This window comes from Elephas maximus, chromosome 13 (genome assembly GCF_024166365.1).
Source record: "Elephas maximus indicus isolate mEleMax1 chromosome 13, mEleMax1 primary haplotype, whole genome shotgun sequence".
NCBI classification, from domain to species: Eukaryota; Metazoa; Chordata; class Mammalia; order Proboscidea; family Elephantidae; genus Elephas; species Elephas maximus.
In genome coordinates, this window is record NC_064831.1 from 41,285,509 (window position 1) to 41,312,827 (window position 27,319).

The 27,319-nt window shown below is 37.4% G+C and overlaps 1 protein-coding gene across 4 annotated transcripts in view; it reads right to left on the reverse strand.

Moving 5' to 3' along the window:
- Positions 1 to 1,957: 1,957 nt before the first annotated feature.
- Positions 1,958 to 27,319, reverse strand: part of GAB1 (GRB2 associated binding protein 1) — a 143,389-nt gene continuing 118,027 nt past the window's right edge. For 2 of the 4 annotated variants that reach the window (XM_049905783.1, XM_049905782.1), the window contains 5 exons: positions 16,389 to 16,478; positions 14,511 to 14,604; positions 13,220 to 13,343; positions 7,724 to 7,846; positions 1,958 to 6,284 (listed from right to left, as the gene is read on the reverse strand). In XM_049905783.1, coding sequence (XP_049761740.1) covers positions 6,126 to 6,284; positions 7,724 to 7,846; positions 13,220 to 13,343; positions 14,511 to 14,604; positions 16,389 to 16,478 — 590 coding nt within the window. In that variant the 3' untranslated portion in view covers positions 1,958 to 6,125. The remainder of the gene's footprint in view (positions 6,285 to 7,723; positions 7,847 to 13,219; positions 13,344 to 14,510; positions 14,605 to 16,388; positions 16,479 to 27,319) is intronic. The other 2 variants (XM_049905785.1, XM_049905784.1) reach the window with 1 other exon arrangement.

The window sequence follows — 27,319 nt, forward strand, 5'->3', positions numbered from 1 at the left end:
TAACCCTCACAGCAGGTAGCATAATGCCATACATGCAGCACTCTAGTTAAATGATTTAATTTTTAATAGTTCACCATCCACTAAAATCACAGTCTCCTCGGTCTGAATTCCAAAGTTACTGCTTTGTCTGAGGATTGAAACAAGCAACTTCCAAACTCTTTGTTTTTCCAAAGTTGATTAAAAAGTAATTTTAGAAGCATACAAGGTAATATGTTTTCATACAAAAGGAAAATCGAACACGGGGATAACTAAATGAATGTGTTAAGGTCACAGCATGTGACAAGGGTTAAGACTACAACCCAAGTGCTGCAAATGAAATTCTGTTCTTACGAGGATCCTGATACCCCAGCTCAACAAAAGCCAGTAGTTCTGTTCCCCTTAGCATACTGTTTTTCCCAACGGGAGATGCCAATTAAATGGCTCCTGGAAGACAAAAAGTTACGGTTGACAGAAGTGGCAACGTATTTCCCTGTCAGTAAATGGCTTCAGAAACTCATTAAGACTTTAATTTTAGAAACGCATGCAATTATTGTTGGAGTAAATACTGCCAATACAATTTCAAATTAAACGTGAAAACCATTGCTTGGTATATATAAAAGACACCCATATTGATGACTTAATACCACATCTCAGAATGTGGGTTTTTGGGTTTATTTTCTACACCACGATACATTGTACAAGGAGACCTGGTGGCACAATAGTTAAGCACTCAGCTGCTAACAGGTTGGATGGTTAGAATCCACCAGCCCCTCCATGGGCAAAAAGATCTGGAAATCTGCTCCCATAAAGATTCAGCCTAGGAAACCCTATGAGGCAGTTCTACTCTGCTCTATACGGTCATTGAGTCATGATCGACTCGACAGCACACGACAACATATTCTGCTCACGTGACGTTGCCATGAGTCAGAATGGACATGTCCCACACGTTGAGTACTCCAAAGGTTCTGCACCACAGACCGCAAAATTAGAAACTCACTGAGCCAAGAGTTAATCCACAATAACCGTGAGTAATGAAATTCCGTGTAATGAAGTTTATAAATTTGAAAACTTAGTTTTCTATAGGTGTTCATTTTATTAAAAAATAATTTTGTGTAATAGTAAAATAGGGCAACTAAAGCGGGCTGTTACCCAATCACAACAGCAATAAAATGCCTCCCATCACTAACCCAGCCGTTCAATGGGCAATAGCGCACATCCACAGAATTGCCAATTTTCTGTGAAATAGTTATTCATGAACACGCTAACTGCAATTTAAAGTGTTTCTATATCAGAGGACATAGTTGGTGTGTTTTTTCTGCAGAGAAGTTTTATGCCAATTCCCACAAATCTCCCCATTTACAAGCTGACAGAAAGACAGGTAAGGAGACCATGACTTCATAAGCTCACCCTCCCTGCCTGAACCCCAAATACGATTCAATGACAGTCAGAGTTGCAAAATGCTGGGCTGAGTGGGCCAACGGACTGACTTAGGGCTATTTTGGGGATTTCATGTAGTACTGGAGATATTCGAAAACTCTCATGGAAATGAAAAAGCCCAGCCAGTCAATAAATGGGGTTATTTCCCAGGTCATGTTTTACGTACAAAGCATATTTTCTGATGGTAAACGTTACACACAGGCTCTTTATTTGTCATTTTACTCCCCAACATGTTGAGAGCACAGGTTAGTGGAAGAACGTGAACATATTTATGTGACAAGAGTCTCCTAGTTACAGCATGACTGTCATGTGATAGCATGATTTAGTAAGAGTTCTGTTACAGAAAACAAATGACCCTATAGAAACAGGACTAGGAAGAACAGTTAATGACAGAATTAGGTTTTTGGTCCAGAAAAAGACTCTAAGGAAGAGTTGAAAATATAAATTTATATGTTCTCACTACTAGAAAATCTCAGTTATCCAAATGGTCTATTTAAGCTCTGGAAGCCAAACTGTTTGAAAAGTTTTATTTGATAGCAGAACACATCTACAACTGGATCTTTACAAAAGAATTTGTGCAAGAGAGAAATAAATTCATACATAAGACTTTGCTGTTGGAATTTGGGATAATTATCAACAATGGATTTAGCTTACAAGAATACACACAAAATTGTACGTGTAATTACGTCTAGGAAGCAGAAGCTACAGTTATCCCATGACAAATCAGTTTGTTACAACTCATGTTAGAGACTACGCTGAACCTAAGGAAAGACAAGTCTAGGGGCGAGAAAACAAACTAAGTTATTTCAACCTGTAGTGATACATAGGTGCCCTTAGACTAAAAACACTTATCTCAAAAACCATGACTACTGACTCATGATATCAAGTCCATGACGTCTACAACATTCATTTACCTCGTGGCTTTTCACCTCCTGTCAGTTTTCAAAATTATATACAAATTTACATATACTAGACATTATTGACAGTAATTGTTACCTTAGGACATAGGTCTCTATCTGAGTAACCACTAGATTTGGTCACATGTACAGTCTCTGTCAGTGGCCTGCTTATCTGACAATGGAGGGCAGATCTACTAGAGTGACCCAAAGGCAGAATAGAAAGCATCGGGTCCACTTTGTTGTTTCTGAAAGTCAGAAGGCTTCGTATGCAATTCAAAACATGAATACCAACACTTTCCATAGGCCAAAGTAAACAGGCACTAAATGTGTTTGGGAACACCCAAGAACTGTGATCAGTGTCTGGTGTGGTACACAGCATAAAGTAGTTAACATATAAAAAATACTGTTTTCCCTAAAGGGGGAAAGCAGACAACGTCCCACTAGTAAAAAAGAAAAACACTGGTGTTCAACTTCCAGTTTAAATACATTTATGAAGGTTGTGACTCCCCACTAATTAAATATCCAGTCCAGAAGAAATTATGACTTAAATATACAAGTATAACAGTATTTCTATATCAAATTTAGTCTACGATTAAATACAATGTTATATATGTATATAGATATAAATACACGTATATTTAGATCTATATAGGCATATATGCATAGTACCTTTATGGAATTCTCTAAAATGCTCACAGTAGATAATAGGGTATTAAGAAAAACAAAGGCATAAGCTTATAAGCTAGAGTGTATATAAAAACATCTTTTACAGCTTACTCCTTGTGATACCTTCTGTGGGTTAAAATAGCTTAAGTTCTTTATGTCTGAATTTTGATTTCTGAAAGCAGAAGTGTGCTTTGGTATTCAAACATTCATAAAAGTTTAGTTTTTCAAAATAAGGAATAAAAAGGCAGAGAACATCAAACACTGGAGGGAAAAAAACCTTTTTCTAATCCGGAACATCATACTGTCACTTAATCAAACAGTGGTTTTCAACAGGTGCTCTGCTGAAACCTAGCTTCTTAGAGGAGAGTTGGGGGTACTAAAAGGGTTTGATTCAAATTCTGCTTTTATAAGTGTTTATCTTTAATAAACGCACATTTAATGATTTTTTTACCATACTGGAGACTCCTGGTGATAACTCCCATTACTACCAGGATAATTTGTTTTTGTACAGGCCTTGGTATACAACCACAGCTATCTTTATGTAAAGAATCTCCTGAGATGTGTGTTTCAAACCTGTTACTATCTGCCAATCACTATGGAAAGGAAAGGATATTATGATATTATGGAAAGGAAACAAAATTCAGAAATAAATTGGCTGCTGAGGTTTCACCAACTACGGTTCCAATTTTGCTTTTGTGTTAAGAAATCTTAATATTCTTAGTAATGGGTTAAGTAAGCAAGCATTACAAATGTGAACTCAAAATCCACATATACTGATAAAATGGACTTTTCAGGCTTTATGTATTTAGGTTACACATAGTATTTTATTAAACGAAGGTTCTACTGCTAAAAAAAGGTCTGGAAAATAATACTCTATAAGAAGCTGCCTTTTAATTTAATTTCTGAATACAGTATTTAATGTGATTTAGTTTTCTAAAACAAATCGCCTTTCTAATGCTTCTCAATCCCTGAATTATGCTGTGTAATGAGACAATTTCTACAAACTGCAGCGCTGCAGCTCTTCATAAAAAAAAGTAACTTGTAAAAAATTAAGGAGAAATTACACTAAAAATACAATTGTTTCACTCTCTTCCAATATACAGCTTTCAACTACGATTTTTATTTTTTAGCTACTCATATTAAATCTCAAAATATGTTCACGTTCCAGGTAATACAATTTAGTGTCCTCACACATCAAATGTGTTGTGTGTTTTGATAGTTTAGGCACATTTTGAGATTTTATTTTGTGGTTTTATTATAAAACAGCTTATACACACCAAACTCAAACAATCTTTTTTATTTAAAAATCCACCTCAAAATTCACTTCTGAGTTTTAGTTTTTGTTTAAAAATAAGTGAAACATTTAAAAGCATCAAATATTACTAGTCTACAATTCATCTTGTTATGAACATTTTTAGTGTGTGAATTGGAGAAATATACCCATTACATTGATTAGGCACAGTGTTATGGCCAACAGGCCAGGAACCGGGGCACATCTGTGTACTCAGGCAACAACTGGAGGTCAGAACGGAGGGGGCCACACTTCAGCTGTGTGCACTCTGACCTCTGTATCCCCTCCGGAACTTAGTCGTAAATCAACACATAAGAGATTGTATGCAACTTAGTTTAAAAAATACAAAAAACTACACCGGCTTCTTAAATTACAATGCAAAGGTGAGACAGATGAATACAAATTTTAGCCTCACTATAATCTGTGGTCTTGATATCCACGTCACAGGACCATGTTATAGGTGAGACAGAACTATAAGATTCCTCTGGTGGTTTCAGAAATCGGGTTGGAAGGAGTCCATGACTGTAAGATTTCACATTATTGCAAGGCTCCAACAACTCTTGAATTGGGACAGTGAATAGGAATCACAGTACAAAATCCTTGATTTTTTTTTTATAGGAAAAGCCAACAGGTGCTACATATGAGAATCACTTATATAACATCTATTTTTTTCTTAAATGCAGATATAAAATTTTAATTGCATAGGGATTTAAATATAAGGCCAAGAAGGATATTAAGTAAAAAAAAAAAAAAAAATTTCATACAAAGGGCACTATGGTGTCAAGAAATAGAATTTTCATTCTTAGAGTAATAAGTCTGAATTACTGTCTAATTAAAAATCACAGTATGTTGCTATAACTAACAGTGAATGTGAACTGTTCCATTAATTCCAACCTGGAAACCAATACTAGGACTAACGAAAACACAACTAACGCTCATTGTCTAAACCTGATCAGTGTATTAGCACGTCAGTCCCTGGTACGTACCTGATTAGTTACATACTCTACCTTTTGTAAATAATGTAAAGTTTAATACATGTTAACAAGCATGAGGGCACATCGTCACTGCATGCCATCAGTGATCTATGGGCTTAGTTGGTAATTTCATTATTCAGTCTTTAAAGAGTGCAAGATCCCACCCAGCAGAATCTTCACCCAAGGAACCCAAAACACTGTAATTAACAAAATATAACAAAATTCCACCATTAACAACTACATGTACATGAGTCAGACAGCAAGGTCCTGAAACTAGTACGTACATCGTCATCAGCATTTTGGAAGGCAATGAATGGTGAGTCCAACGCTACTCTGTATTTTAAACTAATGGTTACCACCTGAAGCTTCAGGGAGACAGTTAAAATTGTGTATCTACTTCTCATTTTAATGTTGTTAAACTGCAGTTTTTAAACAGCAACTTCCAAATCTAAAAGTAGCTTAGTTAACTTAGTATTGTTCTACAGAGTAGTGTGAGGAAAACAAGAACTCCCACAGGAATTATGTTAAGGTACATTTGGGAATACCCAAACCAATGTTTTAAATGAAAAAGTGCATAAATACAGTAATACTACAAGTGTGTTAACTGTGGAACAAGTGTTTGGGAGCTAAACAATACTATTTTCCCACATTATTTACATGTTTTGTAATTGTTCAGATACCACAAAGCACCATTCAGGGTCTAAATGACTTGATTATGTCTGAAAGATCTTTTGACTTCAACTCTACTCATGTGAGGATCTCCTAGAGGAGAAGAGTCAAGTCATCTTCAGTCCAACACGGCCGTGATTATGGTTCTGCTCTTGGGATCGATCTTTACAATTCAGTTCTCATTTGTTCAAACACGCGGAAGAAGCATTTTCATTTCACGCTCTTGGTGGGTGTTTCAGATTCCGTGGACTGTCTGCCATCAGTCCAGGCTTCCCGGGTGCTCTTCAGTGCCAGGGTCTTCTGTTGGTCAACCACAACATAATCAACCCTCTCATCTGCTACACTGCTGCCTGAGCCGCTGCTCTTTTGCTAAAAAGCAAAGAAAAAGAAAAAATATAAAGTCTCCCATATAAAGGAATGTTTCTGAGTCAACATCCATCTTAAAACACAGACATATGGATACACACACACACACACACTCACAGCAAATAATCCTGAAATTCTGTTGAGTCACACACAAAAATAATATTACCTCAATTTAACGATGCTGCCTCTCTCCTAACACTACACTATTTTTCCTTAAATTGAAAATTATTTACATATCAGAATTCAAACCAATGCTCTCATCTCAGATGAAATGCATATAAAATAGGGACAGCATACAACCAGTTCATCTTAATTAAGGTACACAGCTTGCTTCTCCCTCTAGCCTTTAGGGTATGTTTGACTTTTCAAGCTCTGAGAACATGTATCAATCAGCATCTACTTTCAGAGCTTAGAAATGTTTAAAACTAGACAGCCTGATGGGTCCTCTTCCTCCTAAATACTAGATTTCAGCTAATAAATTTAATTATTAAAGCATTGCTGGACTCACTAGAAGGAGCCATGGTGGTACAGTGGTTAAAGCTCTCAGCTGCTAACAGAAAGGTTGGCAGTTTGAACCCACCAGCCCCCCTGCAGGAGAAAGATGTGGCAGTTTGCTTCCATAAAGATTTACAGCCTTGGAAACCCTATAGGGCAGTTCCACTCTGTCCTGTAGGGTCTCTATAAATTGGAGTCGACTCAACGGTTTTTCGTTTGGTTTGGACTCACAAGAAAGTAAGGGAAATATCCAAAGATATTTGTTTATGAGTTAGAAATAACTCAGTAGAAAGCTAGGGACACAGCGGGAGCAATGAAGTTTCTGGATGGTAAAGGCAGGGCTGTCTTTAGGATAAATGTCCATCTCAGTGATGCAATCAGGAGACTAAGCCTTGGTACCCTGGGTAGGATGGCACGCTGGGGACCTTCCTGTTAAGATTAGGACCCCTGAAGGGGATTGAAGGGATCCTAGGGTGGTGGCATCTCCTGACTCCGAGAAGAATGCAAATCCTTTTTGGAGAAAATTGAGGTCTTCAGGGTTTCCACTGGTATGTTCAGCAAAATGAATACTTCGTAAAAATTTATAAACTACACAAGGAAATAAGCCACTGAGAATGTGAGTCAGCAGAAAACAACAAACAGAGATTCAGATCCCTGAGATTGAGACACTGAAGTTACTGCGTATAACACACACACACACACACACAGTTTAAAATTTGTTGAGTAAGCATTTCAACGGTAATCACTAAAAAAAGTAGAAAGTAATTTTTAATTTCCATACCATTATTAAAGGAAAAAATACACTTATTAGTCTTTATAACTGTTACTTCTGATTTATCAAACAGCATTAAATAAGACTACTAAATTTAAATGAAACATAACTGAGATACGATATTTTGGATTTAAAATGTGAGCTAACTGTACTTATAGAGTAAAGTTTCACTTACCTTACGTGGTGGTGTGGATTTCCCAGAATCTAAATCTAAATCTAGGTATTCCACTTGTTTGTCTCCTTTGGGCTTTACCATAGGGCTGCTTCCTCCATCAAGACTATTACTGCCAAAAAGATTCTGAAAGAATAATACAGAAAAATCAACTGTCGAAATTCATGATACACCGCTTATCTTGTTGGCCATCTACTGAAGCCTTGATATTTATGTTCAGGAGGAAATAACTTGAACAAATGTCTGATTAGAAAATTAAATAACCTTTCAGGATTAGAGGAAATAATATTTTAAAAAACTGATTAAAACCTTTCTTACAGCAAGCTAAATACAGTTTCAAAAGTTAAACTCAGTTCAAACTAAGATTGGGACATCAAGCTACAGTAATTGTGATAGCTCAACCTGAACGTTATTAAATACAACATTTGTACTCAATTACGTTAAAAATGCTACCAAATCCAAGCCTTATATTCCTTGTTGTTAAATGGAATTTAATAAGAACCTTTTATATTTCATTTAAAGGCTAAAATCCGTTTACAAGCAGTATGTGAAATTACAGTTATAAACAATGACTCTTGGCAAACTCTATTTGGTTTCAACCATGTGGAATTTCTACCACTTAATTTCCTGTCTTCCCTTAGCCTGACCTTTTCCCTCCTAATAGAAAATGTACAGTAGAAGGACTCCTCTATAGACCAGACTTACTGGTCTGACAGAGACTGGAGAAACCCTGAGAGTATGGCCCCTGGATACCCTTATAGCTCTGTAATGAAATCATTCCTGAGGTTCAACCTTCAGCCAATGATTAGACAGGCAGTAAAACAAGTAAGACTAAAGGGGCACAGCAGCCCAGGGGCAGGAATGAGAAGGCAGGAGGGGACAGGAAAGGTGGTAATGGGGAACCCAAGGTTGAAAGGGGGAGAGTGTTTACATGTTGTGGGCTTGGCAACTGATGCCACAAAACGTGTATTGAATGTTTAATGAGAAGCTAATTTGCTCTGTAAACCTTCATCTAACGTACAATAAAACCTTTTTTTTTTTTTAAAAAAAGGACTCCACTATAAAAAGATCAAAGAAAAAACAAAAAAAGGACAGTAATAAACAAGAACAAAGAAGCTTGAGGTAGAAAACTGAAAAAGAAATAGGCTAACAGGAACCTGAAGACCAAAGCTAAATAAAAATGAAAGGATAACATGAACTTATGAACCTACAAACACCCTCTGAACTAATTACAAAACAGTCTTCTAAATGGGCTCCAACAAATGACTTGTTCTTTTAACTTGCTGCTTTCAGCCCCATCCAGAAATGTTCCTGGTTCCTTAAAGGCAAGACTTTACACTCTTAGGGACTCTTACCCTTGTGCCCTCTTATCATGTTGATTTTATTGTTCACACATTACCTCAGATACTTTTGAAGAAAATCACGATGGGGTTAATAAATTTAAAAACTGTGTAAGTCTGATTCTGTTGGTTCTTTTATATTGCCGCTCCACTTCTCTTTGCTTCAGTTAAACAGGGTAAACTGTGCTTTGGGAAAAGGCATTTGCTAGAAAAAGACTGAGTCTTTTCCCTTATTTGGTGGCAGGGCTGCTGCCAGCCCATATGAAACCCTCTGTGAATTAGGAAAGACATAGCTCTGTGAGTGGCACAGGGCCTGGATTTCACAGACACATGTACTCTTATGCAGTAAACCACTTGCCAACTGAATGTTACGGCCCTATTTGGAGGAAAAGATTTTAAAAAACCAAATTCAATTATTGATAGTAAAACATTCAAAAAATACACTGACAAGATGATGCAGGACACCGAAAATGTAAGCAAATTTGGTGTTCAATCAGTACAAATTCCATTTACCTCTCTCTCTTTGACCTAACTTAAAAAAAAATGAAGAAACTGAAATCATCAAGAATTTTTTTCTCTGAATGACTCCATTTTTTATTCTTATATGAAAAAATCACGCAATCATGAACCTGTGTCTATGTTTAAGTAAAATTCTGTATTCAATGAAAGAACCCACACCCAGCATTTCCCTGTCTGGAAATGCTTAGAAGTATCCACAGTATTACAAAGTTAAAAAAAAGGAAGTCATGATTTCACACAACCTACTCGCTTAATCCCACTAAATTGTTCATAAGGAATTTCCAAGAATTAGTAGTTATGCTGTTAGATGTCTAAATATTACTGGAACTGAAAATTTTTTTCATCTTTAAGTATTGTTAATTTTTGTGTGTCTACAATGAAGTCTATTTGCTCCTGATCTCGTCTCAACTGGGAATAGCTTGTCTCTGTGTTCTAACCTTTCATCCAGAGTTTTCCCAAAAGAGCTGAAACTCGAAGATTCTAGGAGTTCTAATAAGTATTCTGTGAATTAAAAACAAAAACACTAGTCCTATGTTTGTTGACGCTTTTAAAAAAATATGTAAGATAATTGGCCATGTTTTTGTTATTATCATGCAACAGTATTTACGTCTTTGGCAGCAGGGCACCATCACTTGGATTTCAGGAATCTCATTAAGGTTCACCTGACAAATGCACGACTTCTGATCTTTGTACAAATGAACAGCAAGCATGACCAATCCACTGTTCACTAGACAGTGCCTACTCCGTGATAACCAGTCTAAGAAATGTACCATGCGTCAACATTTCAACGTATAGAATTTAATATTCATTGCATGTATAAATTAGATTTGATCAGACCCTGTCTCAACTTCTCTAAAATGTTTTTATTTTTTTAACTGACTTCATCAATCCAACCATGCATTAGATAATGTTAACTTCCGCTGTATTCCATTAATACATTAAGTCCCCAAATTAAGGAGGTTTAGGAAATACTGCTATAACTATCATATTCTTTGCTAAGGAAGAGTTGTGTGGGCTATGATGAGTCTCTGCAGTTGGCAGCATGTGGAGATCGGAGTGCCACAGTGGAATTTCCTAATGTGCATGGTAGGTGGATATTTTCACCTGGGTCATTTTTACTTATTTCTAAAACCTAGCACCTAAATACTTCAGAAATTCATCAGAGGACGGTTATTTAGATCCCACTAATGGAGCCCTGGTGGCGCAGTGGTTTAGTGTTTGGCTGCTAACCAAAAGGTTGGCAGTTTGTATCTACCAGCTGCTCCTTGGAAACCCTATGAAGCAGCTCTACTCTGTCCTATAGGGTCACTATGAGTCAGGATCGACTTGATGGCAACGGTTTTTTTTTGTTAATGGGCAATAAGGAGCCCTTGAGGTGCAATAGTTAAGCGCTCGCTTGCTAACCCAAAGATTGGTAGTTTGAACCCATCATCAGTTCTATGGGAGAAAAGATCTGGAGATCTGCTCCCATAAAGATCACAGTCAAGGAAACCCTACAGGGCAGTTGCTATGAGTCGGAATCGACTCAACAGAACACAACAACAAGAAGTACATTTATGGCTTTTTTGTCAAAATTTTATTTTTATTTCCTCGGACTTTCTGGTTGGAACATTTTTCCTTTTAGTCTTTTCCCTTCACCTAAACACTTATCCAAGACAAATCACACTTTCAAACTTTCCTATTACATGTTCGTCCCAAGATTTTCATGGTATTTAGTATCGCTGACAAAAGGATAGACTCTTTGGTATCCCAGAAAATACTGTGATTATTTTTGTAGTAAGAGAAAAGTTCATTCAACTACCTAAAGATGAAAATTGGTGATGACATCTACTCTGACACAGCATTTAGGATTTACACAGACTCTTACTAGAGTCCATTTACTATAATGAAGAAAAAAAAGGTTAATAAAAATAATAAAACATCAAAAACAAAAATTAGTTAATAAAAATTGCCCTGCTTGAAAAATCAGTGACAACATTATTGATACAGTTGGCTATATCAATAATTCAATGCTGATATATTTTAAATTGGAAACCCTAGTGGCGTAGTGGTTAAGAGCCACAGTTGTTAACCAAAAGGTCGACAGTTTGAATCCACCAGGTGCTCCCTGGAAACTCTATGGGGCAGTTTTGCTATATTACTGTATTATTCAAGCTTTTCATATCACTTAATTATGCTCCCTGACAACATATAGTTGTGAGGAACCTGTGTTTGCCTAGAGTCTATGAAAGATGACAAGCAAATTCATTGATATAACTGAGTTTTATTCAGATCTCCAAATAGAACTGTTTTAAAGAAAGCCACTAAAATGTTCCTCATCCCAAATTTTCTTTTTTTTAATTTTTATTGTACTTTAGAGGGAGGTTTACAGAACAAACTAGTTCATTAAACAGCCAATACACACATTGCTCTATGACACTGGTTAACAACCCTGCAACATGTCAACACTCTCCCTTCTCAATCTCATTCCAAATTTTGACCTTAGATATTTGTTTATTCTGGCAGATACCACCTGGTTGTCCCTCAATACCTGCTCTTCCCTCTCCCATGTGAATGGGATTTTTAGCTGGGCCCACTTCCCCTCAAAACAAAGGCTGTATTTCCCAGTCCCATTTGCGTCTAAGTGTGGTCACACAGACTAAGCTCTGATCAATGGTCTATCTAAGGCTGCTTCTGGGAACCTTCTCTATCAGGCAGTTAAGCTACACCCTTTGCTGCTGCTTCTCCCTTCCCTCCATTCTGAGGCTTGGAATGTGAATCTGCTGGCTGAAGCACCCTTTTGTATTATGAGCATGCGGGCCACACCCAAAGGCCATGGCAGACTGGAGAGCAAGAAGCCCAAATCCCAGGGGACTCTGTACCACAGAGCTGCCACAACAACCCTGGACTGACTCTCTGGACTTTTACAAGAGAAAGAAACTTCTGTCTTAAGTCTATGTATTTTCTGTTACAGCTGAACTTAATCCTAACTGATAAACACTCATCTGCTAGTAGACAAACAGGGCAAGCATTAGAGCTGATTTACGGAAAAGCAACAACAAAATAATAAAAAAATTAAGATCAGTTTGTACTGTTAAACATCTGAAGCATTTTCTGGCAACTCCTTATTTCTGGAGAAGATAGCATTTCCTATTATTACAAACATGCTCATGCCTTGTGGTAATACAGCCAACCCGAAACAAATGATGTTTCTAAGTAGGTCTTCTTTAATCTTTAAGCCTTATCTAAGGGCGTATTATTGAAGGATCATCAAAAGACCTTCTGTAGAAGACTAATTCACCATAAGGGTGCCATGACACAGGCCTGAAGAGCTGCATCATAAAATGCTTCCAGTAGAGTATTTTCTTGAATTGTATCAAAGACCAAGGACATCTTAAAGGAAATGTAACTGGCAAACTTTTACGATATTTAACTAATTTACATCTAGTTTAAAGATATTATAATTTGACCCTTTATTGGTTTTAGACTTTACAATGCTATTTTTAAAAAGCATTTTTTAAAAAGGTGCCTTTTATTCTTTTCCCTTAAATACATAAAGAAAGATGTAAGGGTAAGGCTTATAGACTGGAAGATAGGACCCAGCTTGAAAGTTTTAAAAGGTCTGCTCAGGAAGAGAGAAGAAGATGAAGACTTTACGTACAGGGTCTTCATTGGACAGGTTCGGATTCATGGGAACATAATTCTCTTCGCTGTCGTGAGAGTCACTGCTTGAAGTTGTGCTATGCACGGAATCCGGTCGGGGGGACAGAGGAAACCTAGAGGAGCTAATTACCAGAAATTATCATTACAAACATAAATCTTGATGAAAACTTCTACATCACTTCCAAAATAAAAGTATGAGTGACAGTTAACATTTTTTCTGAAATATTTATGCTTACAACCATTTATTGTACAGATTTATTGTAATGTAATTTGTTGTACACATTTCAACACACAACATATTTACAGCTATGTTACGAAAGCATATTGTTGACATCAAATGTTCTTGTGTAAAACAGATAAGCAAAAAGTGTGACTAGTGACTTGGGAATAAGGAGAAGTTACATATAAAAGAAGATTTAAGAATCCTGTTTTTTTATAAAACTAGTTGCATGTATACATAAAATGTGAACACTTATTCATACACATATTCAAAACAGGTTTGCAACTTCATAAAAAAACCACACCCACTGCCGTTGAGTCAATTCTGACACAAAGTGACCCTACAGAACAGAGCAGAACTGCCCCACAGTTTCCAAGGAGCACCTGGTGGATTTAAACTGCCAACCTTTTGGTTAGTAGCTGTACCACTTAACCACTACACCACCTGGGTTTCTGGTGCAACTTCATATATCTAATTTCCCTATATATAGGGTCGCTATGAGTTGGAATCGACCCAACAGCAAAGGGTTTTTTTTTTTTTAATATACTTAAATAAATCTGTATCAAATAATCTTGCTTTCCAAATTTTTCCCTTACCTCCCTCATCCCCACAACACAAACAAGAAACTACCTTATTTTCTAGATCAGTGGTTCTCAAAAATTTATGGTCTCAGGAAACCTTTTATACTCTTAAAAATGATTGAGAACCCCAAAGAACTTTTGTTTATATTGGCTATATATCTATTGATATTTACCATACTAGAAATTAAAATAGAAATTTGTGAAACACAAAAGCTTTTAACCACACATTCTATTAGCTGTCATAATGGAGACATCATCACATGTCATGCAGTCTCTGGAAAACTCCACTGCATACTTGTGAGAGAAAAACAGTGGAAAATGCAAACAACATCTTGGTATCTTAATGAAAATACTTCACGGAACCCTGAAAAACAGTGCTCCCCAGACCATCCTTTGAAAACCACTGTTTCAGATATTTTCCATAACAATGAATAATTCTAGATATTCAGGTTATTCAAACAAACCAGATATTTTAAACAAAGACTTACTCTCGAGCAAAACTCCTAGTGATGGGAGATCGAACTGGAGCTTGTAATTCTTCCCATTCTGTCAAAGGTTTTATTTCCAAAGGTGCTGGCTTGACTACACATGGAAGAGACGGAGAAAGATTTTAGTGTACAGAACCCTGGAGAATAAACAATCCTCTCTCCATATCTATATTCTACAGTCATATACACCTAAGACCAGCTAGTTCAATGATCTCATTTCACATATGAAAAGAGGATCATGGAGGTTACATGATTTGCCCAAGGTCAAACAGCTAAATACTGTTGAAAGTAAATCAAATAATGATTTATGATTGCTGACCCCAAGTCTAAAGCTCTACTACCCACCTGGTATTTCTTAATTTACATAAATATTTCATGCCTATAAACCAAATGAGAATAAGGCTGAGTAATGAGAAACAGTTCCTTGATACACACTTCTCATTATTCATTAATCCATTTTTTCACTACTTTTATCCTCAAATATGGAGATTTAATCTTACATGTAAAAACGTTCCTATTCTTTAATATTGAAGCATCAGTTATACAATTATACATATAAAATGCTAAAAACAAAAAGTTTTGCGAAAATAAAAAACAAAAAAAATCAAATCTTTTAAAATAATTTATGCTCAGTACAGAAATAAAAACAAAACAATAATTGTATTTTAGATTTAAGCTCTGCTCTGAGAAAATTAAACAATTACCTTAAAACTTTAGCTTAAGTAATAATTTCCTTTACCAAATTAAAGTTAATATTTTATTAGCCATATTTATAAGTAGTCTTTATCTACCTCATTATTACAGTAGATAATTATTATACTAGTACATGCCACAGAGTTCTCAGTTCTTTATTCTTAAAGTCAAGACTGAAACATTTTTCAGAAATTTATAAAGTGAGCAAAAGAATTACCATTTGCTAATTTTAATTCTACTTTAGGAGATTATTTAAACATATTAGGTAAATATTTTAGTAGTATTTCATCCCACCACTCTAAAGAAAATTTTTCATTTTTCCAGGTTCCCTTCTAGACTTTGTCCATATTTGCATACTATGTTATAATTGGAAACCCTGGTGGCATAGTGGTTAACTGCCACAGCTGCTAACCAAAAGGTAAGTAGTTCAAATCCACCAGGCACTCCTTAGAAATTCTATGGGGCAGTTCTACTCTACCCTATAGGGTTGCTATGAGTCGAAACCGCCTCAATGGCAACAGGTTTGGTATAATTACCACCAAATGATGGAAGAGGTGGTCATTTTAAAGGGCTACACAGATTTACTGAGGCTTATAACTAAATATTTCTGTTAACTCAAATAGAAAAATTCAATAAAATTTTCTGAAGACCAAATTGATTTATTAAATTAATTTTGCTCATCGAGATACTGAAAATGAATATGTAGAAAATAATGTCTTGACCAAACGCATTTCTCTAATTCTTAATTTTTTTTGGAAACCTAAAGGCTAATAACAGCTTAGCTGTCAAATTCTAAGTGATGGCATGAAATAATTCATGGAAATCAGTCTACATTCTGTCTCAGAATAGAATAAAAATAGAATATAAACACTAAATACAAAAATAAAGACAGAAGACAACTGGAATTTACAAGCTTAAAGGAAACAACGTATCGATGTCTAAAAATTTAAAGAATACTGCAAAAGGACAAGACTGAATATGACACATTATGGCATTTTTAACATGCTGTTGTTAATGACATTACAAGGAAACTCGTGTATTATGGGAAGCATTCACTTAGAAATAACATGCTGGGAAGCTTTATTTACAACAGCAGTGGTATTCTTCTCCTTTACTTTTTAAGAAAAAACCATTACGAAATAAATTCCCAACGTCCCATACAGCATGCGGTGCTCAAGTACATACCCTTTCTTCTTGTAGCAAAGTCACCTATGGTTTGTGAATCAGTTCGCTCTAAACCATGGGGTTTGGGTCTTAAAATTTTAGGACTTTGACCTAATTGGTAAAAAGAAGACTCTCTTAATATGTTATTTTTTAATTGGAAAAATGGATTCTGTAAAAAAAAGCAACAGAGCCCTGTGCGGAAATGTTACATCTTAAAAGCATAAATAAAAGTTTCTGAAGAATTTTTCAATCTTGCTATATATATCATCCATGCTCAGCACAATGGAAAGGAGAAAGTTGCATGCAACAATGTAATAAGCAAAGTGTTATAAAAGATGGCTAGGTTTTTAGAGGGATAACTAGCCCTGTTAGTTGTTATCTTTAGTTCCAAGGAGGGAGGAAACCCATGTGCCATGTTAGCTTTTCTTCTAACATGTCTCAGAAAATGGAATGGAATCATATAAAATAATAAAATCCTTCCGCCAGATCTCCAATACACCCTTCTTTGAAGTTTGGTGTCTTGTAAAAAAGCAATAAGGTCTACTTCCCTTTAATATTACTTTCCTAATCTGGTAGAGATGTTTTAAAAACATTAATCTGACTGTTCCTGCATCTTCTAACCAAAACTTTTTCAGAGAAACGTGGACAACACAGTATTTGCTAATCCAAGACCACCATTTATTATTCCTAGTGGATACTCAGTGGCTGCCCAATGATACCGTTTTACAAGGATTAGATATCTACGTTCTGGCACTGCTGATTATTTAGCTTCAGTTTAAGTAGTTAAAAGCATAAATTCAGTTGCTATCATTTTCCTTTCATTTAATCTCTGCCACATGCAAGTACTGCTGAAAAACCCTATGAAAAGGTCTGGGTTGACAACCAGCAGTTGGCCTCATAACTTTTCCAATTGGAAGTTTTTATGCCAGCGAAGCAATATCACCTGAATCACTAATTTAAACTACCCTATTATTAATGGCATAAAAAAAAAAAATTTTTTTTTTCTTTTTTTTATTATTAATGGCAGGTGCCCTGGTGGCTAACTGAAGGATTAGAGGTCAGATTACAGCCTAGGAAACCCTATGGGGCAGTTCTACTCTGTCCTACAGGGTGGCTATGAGTAGGAATCGACTCAATGGCACACAACGACAAGATTCTTAATGGCATTGAGTTTTCTTTTTTCTTGGAATTTACAAAGTTGACTTGACATCTATTAGATGGCAAGATTAGAATTTGCCGGTTAAATGCTGGTATCTAGCACCTTATCTTCCAAGATCTAAAAGTTTCTTAATATGTGATTTTCTACAGTTATTAAAAAAAAACCCAGAATTCTCTAATTTACCAATTTTCTAAGTCAGACTATTAATACATTGAGTTTATTCAGAAGTGAGGCAGGCCTAGTATAGTTTTGAGCCATGACCTCTAAAACCTGACTTATCCAGAACCCACCCTGGCAGCACACTGTTTCTAAACCAAGGGAAGAGGTCAGCTTTTAAAAACTCCCCCAAACAGTGTACTCGCCTTCTAAAAAAAGTAACAGAGGGTAGTTGTACTAAGAGAAAAATAGTTTATTTTAGACCTCAAAGACCAAATCCAGCCTCCTCATTTTCTGAGTGAGCTACCTCCAGAGAAACAAAGAGGTGAAGTGACTTGCTCAGGTCACAGCCATACTCAGAGGCAGACCTAAGGTTTCCTGCAGCCTCCCACCAGCTGGTATGGTGCTCCGTATTCCTTGTGCCTCCCTATCCCTTCTGGGAAACAAGGATTCTTAGGAAACTGAGCATTTAGCATAGGAATGTTTGTCTACTGTTAGTCTCCAGTTCTCTCAGTTTTAAGATCTTACAGCTTTCTCTGTTACATAGTCACAAAGTAAGAAACTCAACTAGAGAAAAGAAATGCACTTATACCCCATGTATAGCTGATATTACTCTGAACGTCTGGATGTGGTTTGGGGCACTGTATTGACTTGAATGCCACAAATGGTTGGTAAGTAGGCAATGTGATGATTAGTGATTACAAAATGCTTTCACAACTACTTTTGGGTTGTTGGTATTTACCCAGTGTGTCCTAGCCCAACTCTTTTTTTGCAAGACCCACTGTTATTAGCTCTTCAGCAAAATTCTCCTAATTTTTCACCGTGGGTATCTCTCAATGGTCACTTTTTGCATTTCTCAACTTTGTGGGTCCTTGGTATCTTACATACATTTGTGATTAAATAATCAAGGTCACATACCTGCTACATTTACCTACTTATGGTTTCTCATTTTTTCTCTGGTTTCATATTCCAACTGCCTGACAAATTACCTCCAATTATCCCTCCAATAAGTGAAACTGAACGGATCGTCCCTCCTCCAAACCAATGCCATTCCTCACCTTCGACAGCCTCAGCGATAACACAAAACCTCAGGGGTATATTGTAATAGCCCATCTCCTTTGATCAACTGCATTTGGTCTTCAAATGCTAATAATTTGCCATGATGGCAACAAAAAGAGCTTTGAAAATAAGTAGCACTAAAATGGAAGGATCAGATCATCAAGGTCAATAAGACGGTTGTCTACGCCTATATGAATGGGAACTAGACCACTACAAACCAGAATGATCAGAGGCTTATGAAAAATAACAAAGGAAGCTCTTTTAAAACCTATGCTTTGAAGAAGAAAAACGATGCAAGAAGAAACACACTCTTTGGGAAGGCAGAGTAACTGTAATAGATAATCAAGAGAAACTCAACTCTTATCTTGCGTTAGTCTTCTCCATCTAGAAGACTGCTCTGCAGACTGACAGGATAGAAGAAATAACAATGAGAGGCAATTAAAGGCCTGGTTATACAAAAAGAGTACAAAGTGGTACCAGGTAATTTCAAATTTCCATTCAATGAACTACAATTCAAGATACTAAATGGTGTTACAGACATAAACAGAGAACCCCTGTTGGTAATTTGGAGAAGTCACGGAGAGTATGGAAGGTACCACAAGACTAAGCTACAGATGCTTTTTTTACATCATGTTCTTCTGAACTATCCTTTGCTCCAGGTAGACCATTCTCTTCTCTGTTTCCCATGTACAACTTTTTAAAATTGTGCTTTAAGTACAAGTTTACAATTCAAGTCAGTTTCTCATACAAAAACTTATACACACATTGTTATGTGACCCTAGTTGCTCTCCCTACAATGTGACATCATACTCCTTCTCTCCACCCTGTATTTCCTGTGTCCATTCAACCAGCCTCTGTCCTCGTCTGCCTTCTCATCTCACCTCCAGACAGAAGCTGCCCACGTAGTCTCATGTGTCTACTTGAGCTAAGAAGCACACACCTTACCAGTATCATTTTATGTCTTATAGTCCAGTCTAACCTTTGAAGAGTTGGGTTCAAGAATAGTGTTAGTTTTCCCATGTACAACTTTTTAGGGAGCCCTGGTGGAACAATGGTTAAGCGCTTGCCTGCTAACTGAAAGGTCGGCGGTTTGAATGTCCCAGCTGCTCTGCAGGAGAAAAGGCTTGGTGATCTGCTCCTGTAAGGATTTATAACCTATGAAATTCTACAAAACATTTCTACTTTGTCATATAGGGTTGCTATGAGCTGGAACTGACTTGCTGGCACACAACAGGATCATGCTTTTTTTTTTTTTTAAATCTACTATTGTCAATAGCCATCATTTCTTCACTAACCAATACCTATAATTTCTACACAAAGCTCAAGTTGTAATACATTCTCTAAAACTTTCTTGAGAAATGACTAATAATTAACATCAATGGAGGGCTTACTATGTGCTAGGCATTCTAACAACTCATTTAATCCTAATAACAACTCTGTGAGGGAGGTACAATTAAAACAGACTAATAATTTTACCAACGAGGAGGCTAGAGCTTAGAGAGGTTAAGTAACTTACCCAAAGTCACACAGATAAAGAGAATTAGAGCTGGAATTTGGATTAAGGCTGCAGGTTCATGTTCTTATATCCACATCCTTATTCCTACAGAGTTTTTCCATTGTTCTGCTTTTGCTTTTGAGTACGGTTTAAATCCTCCCAACCAAATTTTAAGTACTTCAAACCGGAAAATACAGATCTTTTACATTGCCCCATCTTACCTAACACAGTGACAGGCATAGGGCAACCCCTCAAAAAACCTCCATTGAATTATGTAAGTAGATATGCAAAATCATTTCACTCTCCTGAAGGCTTTATTGTCATGACTGGTGTTTAGTCATCTAGTGCTGCTATAACAGAAATACCACACATGGATGGTTATGGGAAAAACAAATTTATTCTCTCACAGTTTAGGAGGCTAGAAGTCCAATATCAGGGTGCCAGCTCTAAGGAAAGGTTCTTTGTCGGCTCAGGAGGAAAATCTTTGTCATCGATCTTTCCCTGCATCTAGTAGTTTCTCAGAGCAGGGATCCTGGGTCCAAAGGATGCACTCTGCTCCTGGCTCATCTTTCTTGGTGGTGTGAGGTGCCTCTTTTCTCTGCTTGATTCTCTCTTTTATATCTCAAAAAAGATTGACTCAAGAAAAACTTAATCCTGTAGATTGAGTGCTGCCTCATTAACATAACTGCCTCTAATCCTGCTTCATTAACATTATAGAGGTTAGGATTTAGGGCACACAGGAAAACTACATCAGGTCACGAAATGGCTGGATAACCACACAATACTGGGAGTTACGGCCTAGCCAGGTAGACACACATTTTTGGGGAGCAAAATTCAAACCGTAACAACTGGTATTTTCTTGTTGGTCACAATAAAAACAAAATGTAAAATGTAAGTGATTGTGAGATGCACATAATGTGGGTAAATAATTTTCAAAGAAGTCACATGATCTAAGGGGCATATATGAGCCAAAAGTAGATGTATGGAACCAGTGAGTCAGATATTGCTTTCCCTGATAAGTCTTCCTCTCAAATTCTTTCTTATCTCCATTATTTTTTTTCAAAGTGCATTTATAAAATTTACATGTGTTTTCTACTCCCAGCAAAGCTTAAGATTGATTTTAGGGCTAAAGTCACAGCACAGAAATACTGTGCCAAAATGTATTGTGTCACCTAAGCTGTTTGTTGGCTTTATTTCTTTATGTCCTCCCAAACTCAATTCAGCACTTATGTTCCAGACAGAAATGAAAGTCATACCCAAACAGCAGTCCAATATGACTTATAAGGAAAAAATGAAAAAGAAATTCAAGGTGTAAATAGGATTGTCTTAGCCTTGCCTCCTCCTCCACTACCTGAATGCAAATACTTGAATGCTTTTCTGATTGTTGAAAGGTGTGAAAATAAAACAGTAAGAAACAAGAATATTAAAGTAAAAGCCAAAACAAACCAAAAATGATTCTCAGAGTAAACAGAAAAAGTCACTTGAGCCTCACCCTTTAAATCCTAGGCAGCTACAACTTGGCTTTAGCCAGGTTAGGCTTGAACAAAGAATGCAATGTTATTTTATTTAGCAAAGAGGACTGACTACTGGTCAGATTCCTGTTTGTGTTTCTCCTCATGGTGCTAACTGTTATGGATTAAATTGTATCCCCCCAAAATGCGTGTTGTAAATCCTAACCTCTATGATTGTGGTTATAGTCCTATTTGGGAATGGGTTGTCTTTGTTAGGTTAATGAGACAGGTTGAGTGTAGGGTATATCTTGAGTCAACCTCTTCTGAGTTATAAAAGAGAATTAACGCAAGCTTTAGTAAACTGAGATAGGGGAAGACTGATGCCAAGCCACATGGAGATCTCCAAGGAACCAGGAAACAGAAACTGAAGAGACAATGACCTCCAGAGCTGACAGAAAGAGAGAGCCTTCCCCTAGAGCTGGTGCCCTGAATTTGGACTTCTAGCCTCCTAAACTGTGAGAAAATATATTTGTTAAAGCCATTCACTTGTGGTGTTTCTGTTATAGCAGCACTAGATAAAGAAGACAGAATTTGGTACTGGGAATGGGGCGCTCCTCTAACAGATACTTGAAATGTGGAAGTGGATTTAGAATTGGACAATGGGTAGAGGCTGGAAGAGTTTCAAGGTACCTAACAGTAAAAGCCTAGATTGCCTTGAAGAGACTTTTGGTAGAATTATGGACGTCAAACGTAATTCTGACGAGGGCCCAGAAGGAAGTGAGGAGAGCTACAGAAAAAGCCTCCATTGTCAAGAGAATACATATGGTGCCACAAACAGAATGTTGCTAGAAATGTGGATGTTAAAATGTGCTTCTGCTAAGGCTTTAAAAGAAAATGATGAACATGTCATTGAGTCATGGAAGCAGGGTGATGCTTTTTATGCAGTGACAAAGACCTTGTATGAACTATGTTCAAATGTTTGGTGGAAGGTAGAGCTTGTAAGTTATGAACTTGGATATCTGGCTGATGAGATTTCTAAGCAAGATCTTAAAGGGGCCACCTGGTTTCTCCTTGCTGCTTTCAGTAAAATGAGAGAGGAGAGAGATGGGCTTAAAAATGAACTGTGCGAAATGAAAACAAAGATTTGGAGAATTCTGTTGTATGAACTAAGGACAGTATCCTGGAAGTTTCATCAAGGACATGGCTACACAAACTTCTGCTAACAAGATTTAGCCTGTGACTGATGGATCTAACTAACTACCACAGCAGAAAACTCATCAGCTTAGACTGAGGGGACAGAGAAAGAAAGGAGAGATGCTGTCTGCCTCTTGGAATTCTACAGGCAGGAAACAGGCCAAAAGAACTACATCTGTTGCCCTGCAAGAAAAGAACAGAACTATCCCTAGAGTGGCTTGGAGATCAGCAGAACTGTTGGAAGGAACACGTGAAGCAGGGCCTTCTCGATTTCAAAGAGTAGGATCATGGCCTCCTAGGTTTCAAAGGGTCGGATCTTTGTCAACTCAGCTCTGGAATGTGAGGCTGCTGTTAAGGTGCGCCAGGGGTTGGGGCTGCTAGCCGAAGCTGAGGGAGCAGAGTTGTCATCCCAGTGGGCCTGAAAGGCGGAGATGAAGCCCAGGGCTGAGAGGCCTTATAATGTGTCCTGCTGACTTGCTTGGTGCCTGTTGTCCCTTCTTTCCCTCCAATTTCTCCCGTTTGTAATGCAAACGTCTAGCTTGTGCCTGTTCTACCATTGTCCTTTGGAAGCAGATAACTTATATTCTAGGTTTCACAGATAAAGAGGAATTTTGCCCCAGGATGGAATTTGGACTTGGAGTTGATTTAAGAATTTTTGCTATGATATGATTGGGTGAATGTGTTTCAAGTGTGGCAAGGACAGGAATTTTGGGGGGCCAAAGGGTGGAATGTCATGGATTGAAATCTTGTCCCCCCCAAAATATCTGTCAACTTGGCTAAGTCACGATTCCCAGTATTGTCTGATTGCCCACCATTTTGTCACCTGATGTGACGTTCCTATGTGTTGTAAATCCTATCTCTATGATGTTAATGAGATGGAATTAGCAACAGTGATGTAGACTCAGTCTACAAGATTAACCTATAATTTAAGCCAATCTCTTTTGAGATTTAAAAGAGAGATGGGAGCAGAGAGATGGGGGTGACCTCATACCACCAAGAAAGTATCACTGGGAGCACAGCATGTCCTTTGGATTCGGGGTCCCTGTGCCTGAGGAGCTCGTAGTCCAAGGGAAGATTGATGACATGGACCATCCTTGAGTGCCAGCAGAGAGAGAAAGACTTCCCCTGGCGCTGATGCCCTGAATTTGGACTTTGGACTTCTAGCCTACTAGACCATGAAAGAATAAACGTTTGTTTGCCGAAGCCATCCATTTACGGTATTTCTGTTACAGAAGCACTAGATAACTAAGATAGTGGGTATAAGATTGATGGATATAACAGCCCCTCATAGTTTCTCCCTGTTTCTCTTAACTGCTTGTTTATATTACAGCCTTTGAGTTTTTCTATATTGGCCCCCAGATCATTCTCAAATACAGAAATCTTGACTTTCCTTTGTACTAATTTCATACAATAACACAAGAGGCAATTATCCAAGATGAAATTAGATATAATTTTATATATCTAATTAAATATAAAGGCACAACATGCCTGGGTTGTGCTAAAACAAATACTTAGTATTCAGCCTTGATTTTACAGTATCAGAGATGCTGAACTCAGAGAATAATAATCCAAAAAGTCTGCATCTTTTATACAATACAAATGAATCAAGATTTTTCAATACTATTTACTCTGTGAATAATATTTTATCTTTACCATACTCGTATGCCAACAAAACATTTCTAGTTTTTATTCTAACAAGAATATTTATCAGGGTTGGTTATCACAATGAAAATTCTAGACTTGAATATAAAGGGTCGGTAAAAAGAATACTGACACAAACCAATTATCACCATGCCATCTTACACCAGACCAGAACCATGGTATTTGACATTTAAAATAGATAAAAAATGTGTATTATCCCATCTTCGCTATATTTTCAACAACTCCCTTTTTACATGTTTGCCATGGATCATGGACTTGGGAATAAGATTGGGTCTGAATCCCTCCTTTGCCCTTCCTAGGCTTGTGACTCATGGGAAAGTTGCTTAACTTTTCAGTGCCTCAGTTTTCTCATCTGAAAAATGAAGGCTGTTGTAGAAATCCAGTGAGGCAATGCTAAACACAGATCGTTGGACAGAACAAGGTAATCACTTCCTCTTCAAACTGTAAGGAGCCCTGGTGCCACAGTGGTTAAGAGCTTGGCTGCTAACCAAAGGGCTGGCAGTTTGAATCCACCAGCTGCTCTCTGGAAACCCTTTGGAGCAGTCCTACTCTGTCCTATAGGGTTGCTCTAAATTGGAATCAACCCGAAGGCAATGGATGGGCTTTTTCAAACAATAAACATGCTTTAAATCTCTCAAACCTTACAATCACATACATGTGGCGACACACACACCAACAAACAAACCTGCTAGTTACTTGCTGTCTGCTGGTTTTTTATCCCTAGTTACTATTTGCCACTTACTACTATTGTCTCTACTTCTTTTCCTACCAGAATCTTATACTCATCACCTCCAATTCCACCGTTTACAATGTGGCCTCCCCCCGCCCCCTCCCCGGCTCAGGCCACCACCCATCTGGCAGTTGAAGTATCTAGAGAACACCTGTAGGTCTTTAAACTTTAACTCCTTCTTTCTGGAAACAGCTGAACTTTTGATTCCGCCTGTTCAGCCTCTCCAGCTATTCCTTCTCAGTCTCCATGCCTCTTCTGCCTTCCCTTTAAATTTCTCTTAATCCCTTAAGAAGTTAAGACAATTTCACACTGGATTGTTGTCAATTTCTGGATTATATCATCTGCTCCCATAAATTGGCCTAGGTATTTCCCCAAAACTCTGATCTAGATATCTAACAACCTAAATGACACCCACGTGGATACCCACAGGCATTCAAACTACACGACTGAAACTAATTCACCCTCTCTGATCCACCATAAACTGGCTTTCTTTCCTGTATTGCCAGTTGCCACAGCAGATCTCTTAGGAGTCATTATAGATTCTGCTTTCTGTCTGACTCCCCCACATCAATGTTACTTTGTAATGAGAATATAACATAACTGTTTGTTTTCACTACAAAGAAAGCTCCTCCAGGAAGAAAATGTACCTATCATCTTAGTATCCTCACAATCTAACACCAGGGCTCAAATATACTAAATACTCAAATAGATGATCTCTAAAGGAATGAAATGGAATAAAAAATATACTAGAAAGCAGACTGCTGCAAATTAACCTAAGTTTAATGGTTTGAAAATAGCAAACAAAACTGTTAAGGAAAAAAAATGTCACCTTCTTAAAAAAAAAAGGTAGCTTTAGATGACTATTCTTTACCAATTTATTTGACATTTAAAAAAAAAAAAAAAAGGCTTACAATTTATTTTGAATTGACCAGGAAAAAATCAGATATATAAGATACTTGATATGTATATCACAAACTAAAGCTAGATTTGGTTTTAGCAACGTTCCACGTTGCAAAGTACAGTTTACTAGTTGATGGTTTTGTTTGTTTGTTAAATCAGGTTTCTCTATTATCTGAAGGCATATGGGATATAGAATAACTTTATTCATTTGGTAAATTTTTATTAAAAAGTAAGATGAGATGGTCTTTACTGATCAAGAAGCACGGCCTTGCGAACAGCACAAGTACTTTCTTCCGCAAACAGTAATCCCAGGGCAGAAAAAGCCTGATGCAGCATCGTCACTCTTGTGCAGCCGAAAGCAGAGGACACAGTGCAGGGCACCCTTTAAAACGAAGGCACTGACATGCTTCAGACATTCATCCAGGAAACAGAAGATCCTGTGTCTGAAGCCTTTCTTTTTTTTTTTTTCTTAAATGTGTGTTTCACTTACCTGTTTGGTTTCCCTAAAAGTGATGAATTCCCACTATATGGCTATTTGACCTCCAGCTATACTCTAAGGGCCTCAAAACTTCTAAAATTCACTCAAGTCCCCCAAGCTGAGGAAGCTACTGAGAGCCCGGAAGACTTTTGTTATGCCTTCCCTGTTTCATCATCCCTAAACCAAGGCTTTGAAAAGTGGGCACAGCACCCGGAACTCTCTGAAAGAGATGATGAAAACGTGATTTTGTAACATTCTACATTAAAGAGTATAATTATTTTTCTTACTCTTAAGCCTCAGAATGAGCTTTGTAGGAACCAACCTGATTGCCACTTGCCTGCCTAAAATCCTTTCATGATGTCCTCAGAATAAAGTTCAAACTCATTGGCATGGTTTATAACACCCTCAGGACCAGGTAGGTGCAAGGCATTCCTTCCTCTGCTCCATCTTCCCCCTCCCTTTTTCCACTCACCACTCGGAGCCAGTCCCATCCCCTCTCTTTTTAAAGGATCTGGGCATCTATTGATTCTGACCAGAAGATCTTCTCCCATGCTGTAACTGCCACTCACCCTCTCAGACTCTTCTCAGAGGAGCCTTCCCAATAGCACCAAGAGCTTACCTCAGCCCCTTCCCCACTAACCGCGACAATGTGGTTGCTTGTCTATCTC